General features: G+C 38.1%; 2 protein-coding genes across 3 annotated transcripts in view; one reads left to right on the top strand and one right to left on the bottom strand.

Moving 5' to 3' along the window:
* The first annotated feature begins 344 nt into the window (after positions 1-344).
* LOC122839374 lies at positions 345-16,452 on the top strand. 2 transcript variants are annotated; one of them, XM_044130885.1, is made up of 7 exons: positions 345-459; positions 10,784-10,885; positions 11,517-11,582; positions 11,690-13,631; positions 14,111-14,179; positions 14,474-14,623; positions 15,188-16,452. In XM_044130885.1, the coding sequence occupies exons 2-7, from the start codon at positions 10,802-10,804 to the stop codon at positions 15,409-15,411; spliced, it is 2,535 nt and encodes an 844-aa protein (XP_043986820.1). In that variant the 5' UTR covers positions 345-459; positions 10,784-10,801; the 3' UTR covers positions 15,412-16,452. The 2 variants fall into 2 exon arrangements, with proteins under 2 accessions (XP_043986820.1, XP_043986819.1); XM_044130884.1 differs by lacking the exon at positions 345-459 and having other exon boundaries at positions 10,250-10,885.
* hs6st3b (heparan sulfate 6-O-sulfotransferase 3b) overlaps positions 1,542-22,566 on the bottom strand; it is a 78,436-nt gene continuing 57,411 nt past the window's right edge. Inside the window, exon 2 of the mRNA XM_044130886.1 lies at positions 1,542-8,533. Within this exon, the coding sequence (XP_043986821.1) occupies positions 7,774-8,533 (760 nt within the window). The 3' untranslated portion in view covers positions 1,542-7,773. The remainder of the gene's footprint in view (positions 8,534-22,566) is intronic.

Raw genomic sequence — 22,566 nt, 5'->3', positions numbered from 1 at the left:
GCTTGATCACGACATTGGAGCTATTACTTCTGGTGGGATTCTGAGTTAACATGGTGACAAAAAAAGCAAAAAACGCTTTTTGCACTAAGGACCTCACCAGCTGCTCCATTGTTGTGTATGGGGACAGACTGGATGAGTTATCACAGCTGCCAGTTGATGGCGGACAATTAATTACCATAGCAACGGAGCCAGCAGCAGCAACAGCTCAGACAGTCCATCCGGTGTGTGACTTGTGATTGGTTGAGAGAGGAGGAGGAAGAAGGACAGCAGAACCGTGAAGGTAGAGAACGGAAGGTGAGACGACAAGAAGTGAAGAAAACACTCAAAGGAGTTAAAAACTGGACAAAAGTACAGAGGAGGAGGAGATTCGGGAGACGTGGAAGAGCTTGTTCGCCGCGAGAGGGACGGGACCAGAGGAGCTAGACGCAAGTAGTCCTGACGAGTTTTGACCTAAGCTAAGTAAGCTAGCCGCTTCAGCACCACGTGTTCAGCTGCGTTCAACGGAGAACCAGTAAACTGTTAGCTTAAATAAGCTATTAGCTATATTTCTAACTTATTAGCCATGTTTAGTATGCTGAAAGGAGTAAGTGAAGTACAGACAACATGTTAGTGATGCCCCACATGCTACTGACAACATTCATGCTAACATTAGCATTTTGGCTATTTTTAGCTGATACACTTACTTTATCATACTGAATGGTGCAAATCCATGTTAGTGAAGATGCTTGTGACTTTCCACACACTATTGACTACTATTTAGCTAAGCTTAGGCAGTTCATTAGCATTAGCCTTTTGGCTTAAATAAGCTATTACCTGTTTTTCTGACTTATTAGCCATGTTTAGTATATATGAATGGAGTAAGTGAATTACAGACAACCTGCTGGTGATGCCTCACAGGCTACTGAAAGCATTTAGGCTTACGTTAGCATTTTGGCTAATTTTAGCTCGTACGCTCATTTTAACAGTCGACGTTCTCGTGATTCTCTTCATGCCGTCGATCGCGCTGCAGCTTTCTGTGGCGTCGATGTCGGAACGCTGGGTCCAGACCGACGGGCGCCCTTTGGCAGGCCCTGTTTAAATTTCTTCTGAAATTTTCTAGTTATAGTATTAGTTTTCTAACACACATAGCAGTTTGAAAGGATACCAAAAGTTTAAATTTGGTCTAATCTGTTATTTATAGAAATCAAAGTAAAGGTTGCTTAATACATGTGCTTTCCACATTTTTACATGTAAACCCTTTTGCAAGCCATCTGTTATTTTTCTTTTACTTCACAATTATTCTCTACTTTCTACTACTACATCTGTCACATAAAATACAAGTCAAATACCATGAGGTTTGTGGTTGTGGTGTGACAAAATATGACCAAGTTTAAAAACTTTCAATGTCAAACATTTCATAATAACACGGCTGTTTAATGCAGGCTGTTCTTCCATAGAGACCCAAAACAACGTTATTCTTTTCCTTTTATTTTCCGACAGGAAAAAAAGGCAGAATAAATTCACAAAAATGCTTTTATACTTCTTTTCATCGCAAGGCTTTATTATGTACAGATAAAACAGAGAGAAATCTCTCTTGAGATGTAACCAATTACAGTCAGACAAAGCCATTCCTCAGCAGCAGTTAAATCCTTTAAATTAAACAGATAAATCAGACCATCAGGGAGATTCGCTTTCATGGCATGGCAGTACAACTTCATTAAACCCTCCCTGCAGAGTGACATGTCTCACATCTGCTTGTCTTTAGGACTTTATTTACATCATTTTGTGACTTACATTTCTCTTATTAAACGAAATCGTTCAAGGTATAATTTGTAGAAGCCACGGAAGTGACATACACCAAATTCAACATCATGCTGTGGTTTTATGATGGTAACAGAAACAATATCTTGTATAAAAGACACGAAATGTTTATCAACTGATTGTTTTCATTTTTAGGTTTTGTTTCCCATGAACACACTTATATACATATATGCACGATGTGTGGGAGCATCAGGGATCCATTGGCAAAAATTGATTCCTTGCTTATCAACCATCAGCTTCCTGCAAGCAAAAATAATCACAGACTAATAAAATGTCATTCTGACTGGCTGCTTGAGGAGGATGTCCTTGAGGCGTTATGCCAGAAAGGCTGCATGTCGTTTTGGCAGAAAGTAAGCCAAGAGCCCCACAAACTGCCTGACACAAACAAAAACAGAACTACAGTCCTGTGTAAGAATTTTGAGCAGCTTCTTTACACACTTAATTTATTTAAAGGAAGCAGATTTTCTTTACAATTATTAAAGTAGTCTGGAGCAATAGCTGTCCGGACTTGTTGATAATCGTTAAAAGTTTCCATTAGACAATGGCAGCTTTTTTAAATATATCTGCCCAAGTTTTTGTTAAAACCTTTTGGAGATAAATGTAGGTTTTGGTTTTTACTATGTTGTGTTCTGTTGTTACGTGACTTCCCTATGAAACTTTCGGCAAGTGAAGACAATGAAAACGACTGCCAACATGCAGAGGTTCGGTTATCAGAGCAAGTTCAGACTGGAAGATGCCAAAATACATGTTTTCAAAAATATTATAACAAGACCTACAGAAGACTCTCACTCATGTTTCTATGAAAGTGGATACGTGTAGAATCAAAATGAGACATTATCAATTTAACGTTCGTGGGATGTAAAGTGAGGAAACATTTGCTCTCTAAGAAAAACATGAAGGCGAGGCTGAGGCTTTATCAGAGAGAATATAGACAAAGACCCAAACTTGAAATATGTTATGCACTCTGACACAGCTGAAAGAAAGGAGTGTGTCAAACCTTTCTCAGACTGATGTCAGAGAAAGAGTCAAATTATTTCAGCCAAAGTATCATCAAAGATATCATAACTTTTCCTCAGTAAGGTGATTCCCACATATGTTGACCTCAGTAAGCTCATTTTATCAAATTAAGACTATCTGTAAACTCCAGAACAATACATCACATGTAGAATAATATGAATTTGGAGGGAAAATTCACAAGTGGTGGACTGCTGATTATCAGTCTTCACAAATGTTTTAACTGGCAGAACATGTGATTTTGACTCAGTCTATCTCCTGTTAGTCCTGCATTGTCATGCTTTTCTGTAGCACCATGTGAACAAATCAGACATGCTCCAGAAATTGTAACTTTTGTCCACTTTCTTTTCCAACATTATTGCACTTGGACATGTAGACAACTTTATCCGCACTCGGGCAACAAAATATTCCCCTGCAGGTCAACCACAAGATAGCGCTAGATTCTGCACAGTGAAGCTTTAAAGTTTTAAAGTAATAATTTTACCAAAAAAGAAAGAAATAAACTCCTTTGACTGTTTTTTGCAGAGATAAATTCTCCTATTTTTTCAAAGACAGGAAAACAAGTCCGTATCCTGCTGAGTTACACTAATAGAAATATTTAAAATCTATCTCAAAAGAATAATGCCTCTGAGTTTCTGAGAGGAGAGGAAAGCCTATTGTTGTTTTGGGAGAAAGTGGGAAAGCATTCTAAAATATAAAATAGCTCTTGAAGGGATGTTCTTGAATTATTCTTCTGTTGCCACATTAAAAATGGCATGAATTCTTCATGCACAGAACTGTCCTATAATGTTGTGAGCGGCACTTGAAACACTTGAGTGAGTATTCAGAATGTGCAATAAACTTCCTCCTCTTTTTACCCGCTACTGATGTAAGTGCTTCCATACCAGCAGGTGCATATACATGTATGCCTTCCCATTAGCTGACAAAATATTCATTCAACACATGCTCTGCAACGACTCGATGAATCATTCAGACAAGATGGAGCGAGATTAAGCAAAACGGTGCAACATGAGGTATTTCATGAGAAAGTGCAATCAGGAAAAAAAAAAAACGTGACAAATTGCATTAACATAATAGCAGCAGATATCTGAGCTGACATTTAGCATACATTTAATTTTATATGCATGAGCTGTGAGTGAGCATGAGATAAGACACATAAAAGAACAAAGGCCACTAAAGCCTTTTAAAGCAGATAAAAAACAAGCTTTGAGGGCCCGGAAAACTATCAGGCACAGAGAAGTGACAGAAATGTTTTATTTTCTTCAACCATCTTCTCTCAGGCTTTGTCTTTGAGTTCTGACTTTCTGCTGCCATCAGAGCGATCTCGGTGCCCACAGCACAGACGCCGTCAGCTCTACAAATATGTAAGAAGCAGCCAGTGTGACAGGGGAGGGGCATGACAACTGAATACTGATCATCTCATTCCCAGTCAGGCCACATACCACCAACATTTACCCAACTCATCACATTCATTGTTTATCAAATACCTATCAACTCTGCCAAAAACAACCAGCTTACCACTCTTGTACCATTTAATTGCTTCTTTTTTTTTTTCTTTTTCACAACAAATACAACGCTTGACAAAAGTTACAGGTAGAGAATAGATCTGTGCATTTCTTGGCAACTGGATGCTCTTGCCAAAAGTGTTCATATTATTTTAACTTCAAAATCCAAAATACAACAAAATGAAGCACATGTTTATTATTTAGTGATCAAAAACAGGTACACATTTAAATTTGGTTTAATTTTTCTTATATGTGTAGATGTTAAAAACAAATATGCCAAAAAAATAATTTAATTAATTAATTAAGGCAGATTTTTTGCTCCATTTTTCTGGCCATCAATGAATGTACACTGTGGCTATTGGAGGTTTCTTCTGTATCTCTCAAAAGTAGTCCAATTTCTTATTAACCACAAAATAACCAGATGGACCAGAAGAAAAATGCTAATGTAAACTGTAGATAAATTGGGATGAGCATAAGTGCTTTAAAAAAATGTCAGTTTTACTAAATTGTGAGCCCAAGGTTGAAAAAACCTCTACCATTTTTACAGGTAGGGTTGTTTTTTTTTTTGATTGTTTTGTTTTGTTTTGTTTATGACCCTGAATGATTCAATAAGAGTCATTCCTGCATTCATAGTGAACATCAAATTACAAAAACATGCATGGACCAGACAGAAGTTATTCTGTAAGTAAGATACCACAGACTGCGTATTAGAAAACTGTTTGAAAACAGCAAAAAAATTTGCATACACATTTTTGAATAATTTGGTTTAGTTGGGTACATGCAAACAATATTGTCTTTTAAAAAAAAAACATTAGACTCAAAACAGTACATCTTTTGTCTGAGTTGTTTAGTTTGGCTTTTCTGCAAGTAGATGAAAATGGGCAATATTTTGGGAGACAGAACTTGGATCAGGTCCCTGAAAGAGCCTTTTTATGCCTCTCACTAAACAAAGTATAAGAAAGAAATATCAGAAAGATGTCCATTTTGGAGTTAGGATTTCCAAATTCAAAAAGATCCACTACTGGTGGTCAGAAAATTATTCAAGAAAGACATGTTGGTTTCAGGGACTCAACTGAGATTTTTATCAAATCAGCCAGAGCTTATTAAAGTGCAAAATTTATATTCTGAAACTCTCTGCAGTTCTAAATATACTGTGTTTCTGTGACACGCAAACATCTGTTATTTAATTAAAGGGCCCACTATGGTCAAACAGTCAAAGTCCGGTCACATGGTTAACATCTGTGAAGGTGGGACATCCGTTTTTCACAGAGACCATTCAAGATCCACAAGATACACTGAAATGAGCTCCTGTGATACCCCTCCCGCTGCATCAGCTACACGTCCTGGTGTTTTGTCGTATGTCTGGTTAGAAACAGTAAAGTAAACAGAAGTGGATGAAATAATAATTTTATTGTCCATTATGTCAAAAGCTAAAGAAGAACAGAAGGCATCGCTGGGATGTTCGCCGGCTGCGATGGACCTGAAAACTGAGCAGGGGGAGTTTAGTGTTTCGGTCACTAAACTCTGCCTGGAATATGTTTCAGTACATACTTTCCCACTGTCTGTGACAATTGCTTCTGTCAACTATCCATTCTTCTCTCTGACTGAAATTCTGCTTTAGGACGGTGAATATTTGGAACTGGTTTCATAAACAAACACAACCATAAAATTCTGACCTATCACACAATAGTTAGGGGGTGAAAGATTTGTCAGGGCGGTTGTGACAAATAATGGACGACATGAGGCTGAGGACAAAATGACGCTGCATTGAGAACTGAGTTTAGCATGTCAACCTGTCCATGCACGGCCTTTAAGACTTTCAAATAAAATAGGATTTCTGTTATCAATGTCCTGATCAGGATTTTTATTTGCTGCCAAAATGAGAAGTCATGTAAGAATAGGCATTTGCTCATACCTAGTCAGTGGGCACCTAGTCTAGACTGCAGCTTGTGAAAGCCATGGATTTTCTCAAAAACTCAGTAGCTTTTACTTTATGGTCCCCTGTCAAAGTGTTGGTTCAGTATATTTTGCATCCAGAAAAACATAACCAAAGATACACAGGTGCAAGATAGAAAAGGGTTGAAGGACCAACGCGCAGCACTACATATCATCAGTATTACATTAGCAATATGATTGTATCCTACTTAACTAGCTCACCAATTATAATCTTCCGCCTTTAAATGTGCGTGTGCAGCAGTTTGCTGAACGTTTAGGCTTATACTAGCATGTTTACTCTGCTTTGATATAACTCATAAAATTTCAATGCAGATTCTATTAATCATGAGGCAAAAATGGACAAAAGGACTGAAAAAGTTATATTTTTTCATTAACTCTCATTTTCCTTTGAGGGTCATGAAATTAAAAGACTAGTTCGCCAAGGTTTTTTTTTTTGTTTGCCCCGACAGCTGAGCACACATGTAGGTCAGGACCAGAGAAACAGGAAGCTGCAGTGGCCCGCATATTCTGTCATTCACTCTGAAACTCATTGTGGGGGGCAAAACCGACCTACATTAGTAAGGAAAACTCAAATTTGCTTAGAATAAAAACAATGTGGATAGCATATATTAAAGCTTTGCAAGCCGTGCACATAAAAAGGAGAGCATAAATTTCAAAAGAAACTTCTGAAAATTGCTGCTGGAGGGTTCGCTTAGGGCTGACAAAATCATAGGCAGTATTTACTAGCTGAGTTCAGTCACAAGCTCTGATACCTGTCAAATGAAAATGCCCAGATCAGGACATCTCTGATTTCTGACATTTGTATTGTTGAAAATATTCCAATTTCCTTGAGTGTTCTAAATTATAATGAGTACTGCTATCTTTTTTTTATGGGCAATGCATTACTTGTGAAGCAGTTCAAAGAGAAAGCCACATACAGACCCAACTTGAGCTGCAATTTCCCTCACCCCTTTCTATCTACCAGCTTACTGTTAAATTTCAACTGTTGGTCGAGTTGTTAGGACAAATCTGGGCAGTGAAGATCAGATTCAAGAAATGCTCTGCTGCTCTCTGATAAATTCAAATATTCCACTTTGTGTTTGTAATGCATTAAAAACTCATGCTCAAGGCTGCCCTCTCCACGTATTTATGATGTCTGGAACTCTTACCCAAAAATATAAAGTCACTGGAGTGAAAACAGTCTGAACACCAATAATAACTTCAAACATATTTGTGGATATTAAAATCATTGCAGTCAGGATTTGCTTTTTGTTTACCCTATCATTTTGCAATGTAAAACTAAGGCAGTAGTTAAATGAGACAATTTATGAACAGCTTTTATAAATTTAAGACACTAAAGGCTCTCAGAGACAAAAAGAATGCTTTTTTTTTTTCTAAAAGAAACAAAGCTTCCATACCAAACAAATAGATAAATGCATAAGACAGAACAATGGTGAAGAACAAAGAGACTCTTAAGATGTACAAGAGAGTCTGTTTCAGCTCTCTGTTAGATGAAGCCTCACCAACGTGCCACTTGGCTTGTATAGTCCTCAGTGGTGGTGGGCAGCTCGTTTTCAGTTTCCTTCTCAAATACGTCTCCATCTCCCTTCCCGCTTCCTTTGTGTTTGGACGGCCATGGTCTGCCCTGGTCCCTTTGCTCCCTCAACCAGCGTCTCTCCTCGCGCCTCTTCAATCGCACCTCTTGGTGCTCCCTCTGCCGGGTGTACTGGAACCGCTGGAGGAACAGGTCCTTTGCATACTCGTACAGCTGAACATCCAGGAAGTTGAGCTCCTCGATGCGCCTGCGCACGGCCTCACTCAGGTCCACGTTGGCCGCCCGCGTGCTGTTGATTTGCGTGAAGGCGGAGATGAAGCGCAGGCTGAACGTCCGCTCAAACAGGTACTGCGTCTTGCGCTGGAACTCAGTCAGACCGTAGAAAGCCATGTTCTTCAGGTTGCTCATGGCGCTGCTCAAAAGGATGTGGTTGCGCTGGCTCTCGTTCATTGAGGACATGTTGTAGCAGCCCACCAGGCTCAGGTCAGCCAGCATGCGGACTTGGCGGTTGTTGGCCAGGTTTGACTGACAGTTCATGAAGTCTTTCAGAGTGACACCGGACCAGTCGTCACCGCTGTAGCAGGTGGGCAGCTCGTCCTGGGTGGGTGAGCGTCCATCGCACATATGGAGAGCCGTCTTCCACGTGGCTCCTCTCTGGACATGTTTCCACTCACTCAGGTAGCGGGAGACTGGGTCTCGCAGCATGGTGATGTAGTAGAAGTTCCTGCAGCCAAAACAAACACAGTTAGAGGGCTGTGAGTGCATCACCATCACAGAGAACAGCCCTGCGTTGCGCTGACAGATGGTGAGTTTTGTCTCTGTATGAAACTTCAAGGTTGAATGCTAATTGGAAAACTCAAACTCTCACTAATTAGATGATTATAGCTGGAGTCTACATGTTGCCCTTGGAAATTGACCCAAGCATTGAATTCACAAAAAGTGAGCAAGAACTGTTTTCATTCCACACATTGCTCCAACCTGCCAACGCAGGAAATAATTGCATATCAAGGCATAGTTGTAATTCACAACCATAGAGGAAAGTAAGAAAAACTGCCCCAACTATTTCCAAAACATCGTTAAAATTTAATGAGGTCTGAGCTTTTGTGCCACAAATCTGTAACGCGCTTAGCTGACAGACAGTAGCAAAGTCACAGTAAAAGTGACTTGTCTATTTACAAAGCTAAGCTATGAAATACGGCCGACAATCAAGTTTAAAGTCATTAAGATAATAGAACCTGGAAATACGTTTTTAATAGCTAAGAATTCAATATTTCAATCCTCATCTAAAAAGTTTCTTCAGTTCCAAGTGTTTACTATCCCTGGCATTCAGGTGACCACAATGACTCACATGATGGCTGAGTAGGTAAACAACTCACAGGTCACAACAAATCTAAAGACCGATGCCCCCGTCAGCTTACATGTACTCGACCTCAAAGCCTCTCAAGGTGTCAGAGACTCCACAAGAGCTCAAAGCGCTCAACTCCCCATCAGGAAGAACACAGTAAGAGTTTCAAAGATGAGGTCAGAAGTCATAAAATCTGGGTGGAAAATCTACTCATCTACTCAGCCACTTCAGTTTCCCTGAAGAAAATAATTCCAAACCAAAATTTACTAAAAATGTTGTCAACGGTAAATTAAAAAAATGAAGTTTTGTGATGTTTTACATTATTTGTCAGATTTGTATTGCACATTAAGTATGTACACATTTGGACAGATCCAGGAAGAAGATGTTTCTACATGCAACAAAAGTATAAATTACCTTATGGACGCACAAAGACTATGAAAATAACTTCTAGATAAACCTTCTCCTGACAACCTGTTTAATTCAAACTTTGTCAGCAACTCAAAAAAATACAATTTACAATAGTCTGCTAACTGCTGTAGTTGCTATATGTAGGAAACAGCCAGTTTAAGTCAATCTTTGCTTGAATATGTAATATTGTAGAGTGAGTCCTCGCATACAAACATACTGCACTGCCAGCTCTATTGCTACTATAAATAATTAATGGGAGGAATACTAATAAAGATAAGTACAGTTGTCAAAATAAACAACTGAATAGTCCCTATGGGTAATTGATATTAGCCAAAAAATGTTAAGCATGGCACCTTTAATTTCTGTAAAAAGAACTAGCAGTGATTTTTATAAGAATGTGGGCTTTTGGAAAAGAAAATGTTCTTTGCTACTATTTATTGTTTGTTAAGGCTGTTTTCTGTTTGACTACCTCAAGGAGACCAAACAAATGTTTGGTATATTTTTTTCGTGGTTTATTCTACATTTGTGTCTGCAATGTTTTCCTTTTCTCTGAAATGTTGTTTTATTGGATATTGTTTTAGGCTTAAAGGTGACAAACTATGGAGTTTTTTTTAATTTTTATTTTTTTATCTATATAAACTCTATTATATGAGGAAGAGCACGGTTCAATTTGTTTTCCAGATCAGAAGTGCAAAAGAACAAAATTTATATTCAAAATATGTAAAAGTAATTTTGGTGCTCCAAGATGAGATCTTACACCATCAGCGTCTCTCACACAGAAACTGTGAAGTCCACTGTATGGCACATTCTGTCAGAAAACAAAGGCTGGACAGGTGAAGGCCACATGAAGTCATCCCAAGACTATGTCTTGTGTGCGTGTGTGTGCGTGTGTGTGTGTGTGTGTCCGGTGAAGGTTTAATGATGAAGCCCTGCAGAGCAGTGCAAGTTGCATAGCAGGGCTATGCTGAGATTTCACTCTGACTCTAAAGTTAGAGCACCATCAAAGCTCTTGATGCGAAACATCAACATTGTCACACCCAAGGGTAAAAATGTAGGAAATTTAGGTCTGCTTCGTTATATAAGTTAGGGGTGTAGTTCACCACTTCTTTTCATCATTCTTTGAGTTCATTTGAAAAAGGTGTTTGTTCAAGACATTAGTTTCCATTGAAGCAGTTGGTTGTCCATGTTTTTATACTAACAACTCATTGTTAAATGTTCCAGACATTGACCAGTGCAAGCATGGAACCAACAGGAATGGACTGCGGACTTCCATCCCTTGGTTCAGGCTCTCAGAGTATTGAGGATGACAGAGATCCTAAAGAGGTAGGTGTCTGAAATTTAGCTTAATGCTTAACACTGTTTGGCTTGTTATTCTGTTTAATTGATTGCATTGTTGATTTTCAGTGACAGATTTGGTTGATAGGTGAATGTTACTAAAGAGTTCATTTGAAACATTTTTCCTGCTTAACACTGTTTGTCTTATTATTCTGTTTTCTTGGCATTTGATGGTCTCAAATCCTAAAGACCAGTGTGTATAGAAGTGGATCTGCTGTGCTATATTTAAGGATTTTTCAATCTATCTGAATAGTTTGCTTATTAAGTGTCCTTTTTTAAAGACACTAATTGCTCCCACAGCACACATTAACCACTGTTAAGAGTTGGAGCAAATTGATTTACATGAAAGGATTATGTTATTTTTATGGTACACAGTACCTTTAATTCATCTTAAATTATTTCTTAAGTTCTGTGAAAGTTGTCTATTTTCTTTGTGAGGGGAAAAAAAGTCAGCCATTAATTTTTTTACAATCAAGAATCTTAAATTATCCTAGCATCAAATCTCCTTATTAATCAAATTATTTCATAATTTGTTTGTTTTACTTCCAGTTTTTTAATTGACAAAGTTTTTATGGCTCTAGTTTTTTTGCTAAAACAAGCATGTCTTTCTCTGTTCCAGAATTTCGCACAGTGTTTTGATGAAAACAAATTAATACCTAAATTGCGCCGAACTAAAAGTGTCATTGTAAGTTTTTCTTCCTCTTTTCTTCACCAACTATGGTACTGAGAAAAGCTATGGTTAAAAATAAAATATTTACACAGAAACATATTTATTGTTTCTGTCCATTTTAGATGAAAAATTTGGATCTTGAAGATTCTGGCGACCTTTTTGACTCAACATCTGGTAGTGGTGAAGAATACATTCCTGATTCTGCTGAGGAAAGCGATATTGGGAGCGAGGAATTGGATATCTATCCCCATGATTCCCAGGAAGATTTGATTAGCAAGTTTTCATCTTCAGAAACTGTTGTGGAATCTGAAAGTACATCTGTCAAGTTTGTCGCAGACAATTCTGGCAATGAATCATGCTCTATAGTTGTTGGTGCATGCCAAAAGAAGGGAGGAAAAAGGGTCTACGACAAAAAGCATTACTGTCTGTACTGCTGCAAACCATTTTCCAAAATGGCAAGACATCTGCAGCAAGTACATGAAGATAAAATGGACGTGGCTAAAGCACTCAGCTTTCCAAAGGGTTCCAAGGAGAGAAAACAACATCTAGATTTCATCCGCAATAAAGGAAATTATGCTCACAATGCCAATGTAATGAAATCAGGAGGCGGATTGTTGGTGCCATTCAAGCGACCAAAGGAAGAAATGAAGAGTGAAGACTTCATGCACTGTGCATATTGCCAAGGTCTTTTTACAAGAAAGGTACTATGGCGCCACATGCGGAGTTGTGCTCTCAGACCAGAATCAGCCCGTTTAAAACCAGGAAAAAATCGTGTGCAGTCCTTCTGTACTTATGTTGGCGGTGTACCTTCCAACATTAGCAAAAAATTGTGGGAAATAATCAGTGCAATGAATCCTGGTCCAATTACAGATATTGTCAAGGGTGACTCTGTAATTACTGAGTTGGGGCAACATTTGCTGAACAAGGGTGGTACCTCACTCAGGAATCAACAATGTGTACGTGAAAAGATGAGAGAATTGGGAAAGTTGATATACAATGCCAGGAAATACACAACTTTAAAAAAAATGGAAGAACTCATAGATCCAAAAAACTACATGGAGACTGTGAGAGCTGTCCAAGTCACTTGTGGATTTGATAGTGAAAGAATCATGTTCAAGATCCCATCACTGGCTAACAAACTTGGAAATTCTCTAGTTAAAGTTAGCAAACTCCTAAAGGCACAAGGTTTGATCTGGAACAACTCAGAACTTGTGAGAAATGCCAGTGGGTTTTATGAAGTCCATCAGGAGAAGTGGAATGAGTTAATCTCAGCTACTGCCCTAAGAAACATCAGAGAATCTAAGTGGAACGTACCAACTGTCATGCCCTTTACTGAAGATGTCCAAAAGCTGCATGCACATCTGAATCAAATCCAAGATGAATGCTGCTGTTTGCTCTCTGAAAGTCCCTCTACAGAAGCTTGGATCAGGTTGACAAAGTCATTGCTGTCCCAGATCATTCTGTTTAACCGACGTAGAGAAGGAGAAGTTTCTAGCATGCCTTTGGAGGCCTTTTTATCAAGAGATAGCTCTGACCATCACCAAGATGTTGACTGGGCACTCAGTGAAGTGGAAAAAAATCTCTGCCAGCACTTCTCAAGGATTGTCACCAGAGGAAAACGAGGTCGGCCAGTTCCGATTCTTCTAACTCCTAAAATGCTGTCTGCTTTAGAACGTCTCGTTAAACTGAGAGAAGCCTGTGGCGTTTTAAAAAACAACTTGTATTTGTTTGCAAGACCAGAAGCCATGACACATTTCCGAGGTTCAGACTGCCTCCGTGACTTTTCAAGAGCCTGTGGCGCCAAGTGTCCGAGTTCGCTGACATCCACCAAACTCCGAAAACATGCTGCAACACTGTCAACTGTCTTGAATATGACTAATACAGAAATGGATCAACTGGCAACCTTTCTGGGGCATGACATTCGAATTCATCGTGAGTACTACAGGCTTCCAGAGAAGACCTTACAACTTGCCAAGATCAGCAAAGTTTTGATGGCGTTAGAAAATGGAAGACTGGCAGAGTTTCATGGCAAGAACTTGGATGAAATTCAGATTGACCCGGATGGTATGTTTATCTGTCGTTTGTTGTGTGTATCATTTGCAGCTTTAAAAACTTACTGAAACATTTAATACGGGCTATAGAGACTGTAGCTGGTCAAAACGCTTTCCAGAAGCTGTTTTCACTCTGTTCTAAACATCATCTGCCAATTGTCCGGGCTGCAGTCTTACCACTTGAAGTGTTTACAGGAATGTTCCTCCACACACACAAATGTCAAGCTCGCAACGAGCAAAGTTCCACATCACAATGAATTAGACATCTTCTCAAATGCAGTTCAGAGGGCTATGAGTTAATTATTATGAATGATTGGTTAAAATGTATTTTCAATAAGTCAGTTCAGAACTTGACCAGACTCCTAACCTGTCTACTCATCTAAGAAAAATTCTAACTGCAAAATAACAAAATAAACTGCCCATTTGTCAGGTGATTTGCCAAATCTGGCAAAACTGATTTAATTAATCCTTCAATTTTTGTGGGTTAAACAGAAAACATAAACTCTGATGATAATAACGATGACAACAATGCTATGGATGAGGAAATCTCTTCTGCTATTGGTAAGAATTTTGAAAAGTTACTATACAATATAAGGTATTTTAGAGCAAGTTGTTAGTTTTCTTTCACTTTATGTATTACCTGGCTTAAGCACACATTTGAGTTGTTTGTAACTAAATGGAAAGATCCAGGTTCTTATAGAATGTCCTAACTCTTAAGAATTTTAATATATTTCTAAAATTGATTTTTCTTTTAACAGATCTTTATTTTATTTTCCTTAAGTACAACACAAGATCTGAATTGTTGTATTCACAGTAAAGGTTAACATGAAAAACATGCTACTCTAATTTTTGTAGAACCATCAGAAGTGGAAACCCTTCCTCAAAATAGAAATGAAATGACACCACCATCATCCAGGAAACATAAACCACCACCATCATCCCCAACAGATGATGATCAAGAGGAGATACCATTGAAAGGCAGCACCACAAGACCTTGCTCGAAAGGTAAACTTGTACAACCCTTATGTGCTTAGACTCAGTCCACAACTCATTGAGTATTTGGAGTGGGCCTTAGAATAATTTTCTAGTTACCATGTTGTGTGCTCTTCCTCACCCCTCACACCTGCAACCTCTTAGTCAACAGCCTGGTGTGTCACTCTTGGTCTTCCCTTTAAATTCCTTTACTTCCCTGTTCAACCCTGCTGACATGTTTATCTTTTGTTTGACGCTGGCTCCATGTGTTTCTTGTGTTTTTTATGTGTCTTCATCTTTTTTTGCTAAACATTTTTCATCTACAAGCTACCTACAAGCTCTCTGTTGTTTCATGAAGTGAAGGTATGCTATTGACTATTTTGATTAATTTCCCATCTATATTTTTATAAAAAGTATTTCAATGGTATGGATTGAAAAGTAATTTTAAGTTAAAAAATGTATTATTATCAATTAATATAGTATGCCTTGTGCTGTGCTGTTCAAAATTTATTCTCATTCAACAGTATTTAGAAATAAATGTATTTATTGTTAAATGAGCTCTGAGGTTTCTCAGTTTGCTTATCTGATCTTTTTAAGGCAAAAGACCTGTAAAGAAAACACCATGGACTGAAGACGAAGTTCAAGCTGTCGAGAAACACCTGGGTGCTTTCATAAAATCTTTCACAGTGCCAGGAAAAAATCACTGTGAAAAATGCTTAAAGGCAGAACCAGTGGCTTTAAAAAATCGAACATGGCAAAATGTGAAATTTTTCATTCATAACCGCATTACAACCAACAGGAAGAAGCTTCAGCGTTATTAAATAGGCGTGCTTTATATATTTGGTTTTCCTTTTTCAATTTAAATTCCAAATACTTGTTCAGTGTGTTTTTTACATACTGCTTCAGTGTTAATTTAGAAGAAGTACTATTTTTCTTTTCATTATTTTAAATGTTTATTTGAAAAACCTGAAGTGGAGGTTTATCTTTAATACTTTTAAGATAAGGTTGTTTCTTTTTTTTTACAGCCACTGAGCATCTTTCCGCCTATAGTTAATTAAAAAGGTGTTTTGCAATGATTTGTTTTCATGTAAGAATTTTCTGATGTTAGTGATGTTATGTTCGGATGTTACTGATGAGTTGTTATCATTCTTGTCTAAATCTAATAAGGCAGATGGAATATTTGTTTTTTGCATACTACATACTGCTTCAGTGTTAATTTAGAAGAAGCACTATTTGTCTTTTTCATTGTTTTAAATGTTTATTTGAGATAAGGTTGTTTCTTTTTTTTCTTTTACAGCCACTGGGCATCTTTGTGCCTATAGTTAATTAAAAAGGTGTTTTGCAATGATTTGTTTTTATGTAATAATTTTCTGATGTTAGTAATAAGTTATTGATCATTCTGTTAAAATCTAATAAGGCAGATGGACTATTTTAGGAAATTGAACAAAGGTCCCCACTAGGTAAGTTAGTTTGTGTAACATATGCAAATAATATGTAAATCTGGTCCCCATCTGACATGTTTTTTCGGAAGTTAATGAGTCCCCATGTAGCATGGCCCAGACAAGTTGATGACCATACTTTTGAAATTGAGATATTTCAAGCTGTGTATAGGTTAATACAGCTATAAATAGTGTAAAATATTTTTTCTGAATTTTTAGAACCACTAGAAAGGGTGGTCCCCACAATTGATGATAAAAATAGTAGTCCCCACGAACCATGGAAACCAGTCTGCGTGTGCGTGCGTGTGTGTGTGTGTCCGGTGAAGGTTTAATGATGAAGCCCTGCAGAGCAGTGCAAGTTGCATAGCAGGGCTATGCTGAGATTTCACTCTGACTCTAAAGTTAGAGCACCATCAAAGCTCTTGATGCGAAACATCAACGTTGTCACACCCAAGGGTAAAAATGTAGGAAATTTAGGTCTGCTTCGTTTCTTCTTGAGGATGACATTCGTACCAGTGCCACATTCAAGCATGTTTTTGTCTCTGATGTTTTTATTAGCTGGTTCGTATAGTCCCAGTTTTTCAAACTTTTCAAAGCAAGTTATTTCAAGGAACCAAACATCACAAATAAGAAATAAGAGCTTGGTCGACTCAGTGTTGTCTTAAGCAAAAGATTAAAAAAACATTGTAGGCTTGTCTTGATGCTCCCAAAGGAGTGCCACTACTAGAAATGTTCTCCCGTACGAATCAAACAAGAAGAAAGATGTCACCCCTTGTAGGAGCACCAGCACCCCGGCACTTTGCTCCTGGAGTTGGTTTGCTGTACATGAATCCTTGTTAGGGCTGCACAGTGGCGCAGTTGGTAGAGCTGTTGCCTTGCAGCAAGAAGGTCCTGGGATCGATTCCCGGCCCGGGGTCTTTCTGCATGGAGTTTGCATGTTCTCCCTGTGCATGCGTGGGTTCTCTCCGGGTTCTCCGGCTTCCTCCCACAGTCCAAAAACATGACTGTCAGGTTAATTGGGCTCTCTAAATTCTCCCTAGGTGTGAGTGTGTGTGCGCATGGTTGTTTGTCTTGTATGTCTTTGTGTTGCCCTGCGACAGACTGGCGACCTGTCCAGGGTGTACCCCGCCTCTCGCCCGGAACGCAGCTGGAGATAGGCACCAGCAACCCTCCCGACCCCATTTGGGAAGAAGGGTGTAAGAAAATGGATGGATGGATGGATGGATGGAATCCTTGTTAAGCTGGGGACGTAAGCTTTGCGTATTCTGGAGCACTCCACAGCCCAAAGGTCAGATGTTGCGCACCATCAGTGTCAAAATGCATCAGGATCAGCAGGGCCTTGTGGAGCATTTCCTCCATTGACAGAAATAGCTTTTGAAGGAGGGTAAAGGGGGACAGGGTCCTTTTACTTTTGGCCTCCGTTATCATCAACACCACCCCTATAGTCATTTCACACTCTCCACCAAAAGTACTACAAACAAAGTTTACCGTGGCCAGCTGCTTTCCAACAGGGTAAGAGCACAGCTTGTCTTGTTTGTTGGGGTTGTGCTAAAGCTATATCCCTTCTCCAAGTTTTGCCAAGCCTACTTTATCAGTGCTGAAGTCTAGAACCCCTGCTGAACTCTAGTTAATCATGGATCAATAATGGATAGGAGGCATATTGCAGCTTATTCTGCCCCAGAACACTCACCTCTAAGCAGCAACACCAACGGCATTACTTCACTGGAGCACAACTAAACAGAAGCCATTAAGCAGAGACGGAAGATGAAGTGAAAAGTATGGATAAAAATGGAAACTAAAGCAAGGCTGGAGAAGGGGCTTAGAGAAAAGAGGGCAACATGCACTAAAGCTGAATGTTTGTCTGAAATGAGAACGGTTTCATAGTCATTTGAAATAGAGTGCATGCCTAAGTGTTGATATTCTGTTGACGTTTTCTGCTTGTAGAGAAATCACACAAAGCTGGAAAACATGGGAATTAATTAGGAAGATTAAAAAAATATTCATATCCAAGTTATGCTGGCTTTATACATGGGGGTGGCTCTAAATTGTCTGGATAGTGGATTGAAGGAGTGAGCTTGTGCTTTGACTTGCTCGATGTCCTTGTACGTTTCACAGTATCAACATCGTAACATTAAAACACTTTGTTTTGCACAACTCAACATATCAGTTCCTGATTGCATCTTTATATTTTTCACTTCATCTTATCTTTTCACAGCATATCAGAAATGCGAACTATAAATAAAATCTGAAACCAGGCCATAACAGAGAGATATACATCTAAATCCGTCTATTAAAATGTGCTGATTTGAGCTTTTACAGAAAGATACCATTGCTCATGTCCACACAAAACCATGGCAACTTCATCGGTTAAACACATCCACAGAATGCAACACATCTTAAAAAACGTGATGACCCACTATTTTTTTATTTTCAGCAAAACTGGGTGAAGCGGAGAACTGGCTTCTAATTACCTGTAATTAGCTCCAGTGACACAATTTCAGCCCACTGTTTCTCTGTGATTACGGGCTGCTGAAAGCAAAATGTACTCTCAGCTATGAGCTCCTGGTCTTTTTGAAGTAGCTGAACTGAATTTAAGACAGTTGTGGTGGGTGTTATTTTGTTGTGGACGCCTCGGGGTGCACTAAGACGAAAAAAAATCAACAACAAAACAACACGTTCTTGTAAACTGGGCAACAAAAGTAATGAGGGAAGGCTAGGACAGGGTCCCAGTACAACAATGACACTGAAAAAAGTTGGGCAGTGGAGAGTTGCACACAGTGTAAACTGATTTATTGTCACAATGTGCTATTCATAATCATTTATTATACTGTGGCACAGGACAGTGAATAAGAAGAAATAAACAAATTTTGCGCTCAGTTTCAACAATATATTCCAACCTGATGTATGACATTACATTGTTAAATAGCTTTTATATTTTTGTGCTTCAAGAGTTTGAAAAATAACCAAAGATGTGTCAGAATAAATGGGTTAAAAGGAAGCCAACTATGACAAGAGGAGCTTTGTCACTGGTCATTAATATTTTCTTTTTCATATTTAATTACATTTATTCAGAACAGATCTTATCGATGAATAAGAAACAGTAGCATGACGTCACACAAATGACTAAATGCTGGTCTGGGACAAATATGAATGCACACAAGAGATGAAGGTTCAAAAAGTTTTGTTTTTAATCCAATCAATGTAGCAAAGATGCTGTTATTATTACTTTTCTATGACAAACAATTGGAACTGAATTAAATCCATGAGGGTTAATATCCATAAAATAAAGATAATTAAGCCATTTTATTTAATTTTTCCAAATAATTTGATTAACATATAAAGATAGCTGAAGTACAGGGTAATCTCTACTGAGCATTTGTAACCAGATTTATTGTACACTAGGTGGCGCTTATTAATTGCAAACTCCAATTGGCTTTTTGCATTTTGCATGTGAGCACTTCTGTTTATGTGGTACAATTTGAAAGGTTCAAATGTAGAAAGTAAATTCCCTACAATGCCATTAATGTGGGAATATATATTCCTCAAACTAACATTATTTTGATTAACCTCAACACTAAAACGCAAGTTAACAAGAAGGCCATCAATAAATGTTTTGCTCCATAGTTTAGCAGCTCATAGTTGCTGTTCATGTTTGCTAACCTATTCAAAAGGTCAAATATAGTTTTTTGCTTTATTTGAAATGTGCTGTCAATTCATTTTTTTTTCTTTTTTTTTTTTTTTGCCTGTACATTGCCATTTTGTCACCTTACATTTCACACCCATAAACACATAATTACAGAAATAAGTAATCCTACATGCCGTTTTTAACTGAATGATGTTTTATTATAATGTCATAATTAAATTACCCATAGAGCTTTAGTTGACTCTGGTGAAATATAAAAGAATATAACTCCTGATCAGACCAAAATCACAAGATGACCTCCTGTTGGCACATATGATTCTTGCAAGTCACAGAGTTTTAGCCACACTACCTTACAGTAAACTACATTAAACTAAACCTTACCTAACTTTGGGTCAAACCCTGTTATATCTAATCAACCCAGGGCTGGATTAGTCCAGACTGGGTTAGTGTAATAACCTAAATTAGATTGTTTTTAACCAATCCATTTTTAAAACAACAAATTGGGTGGTCTAAACATTTAAACACTAATCAGCATATCAATAAAAACAGTGGATATTATGCAAAGCCTTGTAAACTTTGAGGCATGCAAAAAGGAAGCAAGGATTAAAGTGCTAGCCTTCTGTCTCCATGATTTTTCTGAGCTACACTCAGTGCTTCCTCTGTATTTCCCTTTGAAGGAATCATCGCTGCGTGCTGGACGCTGGTGTCCGACTGAGGAGGGAGCCTCATGCAGAAGTTGTTGTATGAGTGAATCAGAGACTGATGGCAGCTGGCACGCTGCGCTGATCATGAGTGCTCAGGACAAGTGAAGCCCAGTTCCTCTCCAAATGAGGAGCTGGCATTCAAATCCGACAGCAAATGTGTTCTTCTAGAAACAGGAGTAGGAAGCAGAAAAAGAGTAGATCAAGTTTCCTTTTGTTTTAGTCGAGTTTGACATGTGCAAAAAATGAAGTCTTGGAAACTGAGGTTTTCAAGAAAATTAAAAGATCGATTTTTTTTTTCTTAGGATCTGGCACTCAAATGCTAGCAGATATCTTTCTATGTTAAGATTTCATCTATTTCCAGGTATCCCAGCTTCCTCCCACACTACAAAGACATGTATAAGTTAATTGGAAACACTTCATGAGTTTCCAATCAACTGGAAACTCACGAAGTGTGGTGTAAATTATTATTTGATTTGTAAAATGTTTTGATTTTGACAAGATCAGTAATTATTTTATTATGTCTGACTTTAAAAGTAAGACATTTGCTGTCTCCACTTCATGAATCATCCTTGTTGCTGCTTTTTGTAATATGCAGAGAGTTCAGGGAATGTGTTTCCCTGAATCTCCACAATCACTCATTTAAATATGGTAAAACCATGGAACACACCTAACTTGTTTTTACTAACACTGGAATATTTTTTGCTCTTTTTGCTTTTATGTGCCTAATGTAAGGGTTTTTGGCAGATTTCATGGTTCAAATAACACCCAGAAATTTGTATTTATATAGCCATTATGTCCATAGGTTGTCTACAAACCTTGTTTATGATTTTTCATTTTTCAAACTAAATAATCCTTATTCTACTTAAATTTATTATCAATTTCAAAAGACAAATAAAACCACTATCTATTTGATTTCTTATAATACCTCTCCCTTAGGGTATTTGTCCCTCAGCACATTTATAATCTGTAATCTGACAAATAGTGTTGTTTATGAGTAATGGCTTCTATCTCGCTGTGTAGCCCATATTAGCACAGGACATGCACTGTGATAATGACCGTCTCCCCCCAGCTTCAGCCAAAATCCAGACTAAGTCTTTGCTTTTGCTGTGGGGCTGATTTGAAATTCCCAATTTGAAGAAAGTAGTAAAAATAATCATATCTCTCTCTCAACTTTGGGAATCCCAGCTGACCTAAAACTATACACTAAATGTATGAAAACGACAGTCACCTACAGAATGGAACAACCTGACTCAATAGAGGAAAGATACCCTACATTGAGAAGGATGTACTCTCCTGAAGACACAGCACCCAAAATAAATGAAGCATTCTACTAATTTAACACCTCGCTTGCCTCCTGCCCTTTTCCCTACTCTGCTTCTTTTAAATGTTTTGCAGAAACCAGAGTTCCCTCAGGATCCATAACCTTTTCTTAAAGGTTGTCACATTAATCAGGCTGCTGATTTACTCATCAATAGCCCCCCTTGTATCTGTTGCGTCTGTCTCTTGTTATGCAGGGTTTTGTCGCTCTCCACTGCCTCCCAGTTGAAGGACTGAATTCATCAATTTTCTCATCTTGTCGGTTATTGCTTTCTTTCACAAGGATGCTAGTAAATCGATGTGATGGTAGTAGTTCATGGATCTTGAAGACAACAGATTGATAGTGAGATTTTTTTTTTTGCAAAACAATTTGATTTGACTTCTCATCTTTGTGTAGTCTCAGTGAATATATTTACTTTAAAGACAGTGTAGATATTATACTGACAAGATCTGCGAGTGCTTGGGAATACTTGAATATTATCACTCATGTTGTTTTGGGAGCTTATTAAGAAATTATGCAGAGAAAACACATTTAATTTATTTTATACATGAATGCTAAGGTGTTGATGCACCTTGAATTTCCCCACACATTTTAATGTTTGTGCATTCTACATAACTTGAGGGTTTGTGTCAAAGATTCAGACACAAAGTAGCACATTAAAATTAATTTTTGTTTTGGTTTTCAATTTTACTAACACATCTGAATACAATTTAATCCCATCATCGCCTTTGAAAGTCACTTACTTGGTAGTAATAGTCCACATCTTTGTTTAAAAATGTAAAGAGCATGGCACATCTGAACACCCGTTAAGGTGTGGTTGTCCCCGTTAACTAACAAGCTAGGCAACACGAGTATTAATCAGTAGTATCAAT

The sequence above is a fragment of the Gambusia affinis genome, linkage group LG11 (genome assembly GCF_019740435.1).
Source record: "Gambusia affinis linkage group LG11, SWU_Gaff_1.0, whole genome shotgun sequence".
NCBI classification, from domain to species: domain Eukaryota; kingdom Metazoa; phylum Chordata; class Actinopteri; order Cyprinodontiformes; family Poeciliidae; genus Gambusia; species Gambusia affinis.
The sequence above is the reverse complement of the archived record's forward strand: the minus strand, read 5'-3'. Positions and strand labels throughout refer to the sequence as shown.

What these genes read in the sequence shown, in the direction of transcription:
- LOC122839374 (XM_044130884.1), top strand. Translation starts at nt 10,775, where the DNA reads ATGTTCCAGACATTGACCAGTGCAAGCATGGAACCAACAGGAATGGAC. An exon ending in GCCGAACTAAAAGTGTCATT is followed by an intron (nt 11,583 to 11,689) that starts GTAAGTTTTTCT and finishes TGTCCATTTTAG; the next exon opens with ATGAAAAATTTGGATCTTGA. An exon ending in GGAAATCTCTTCTGCTATTG is followed by an intron (nt 14,180 to 14,473) that starts GTAAGAATTTTG and finishes TAATTTTTGTAG; the next exon opens with AACCATCAGAAGTGGAAACC.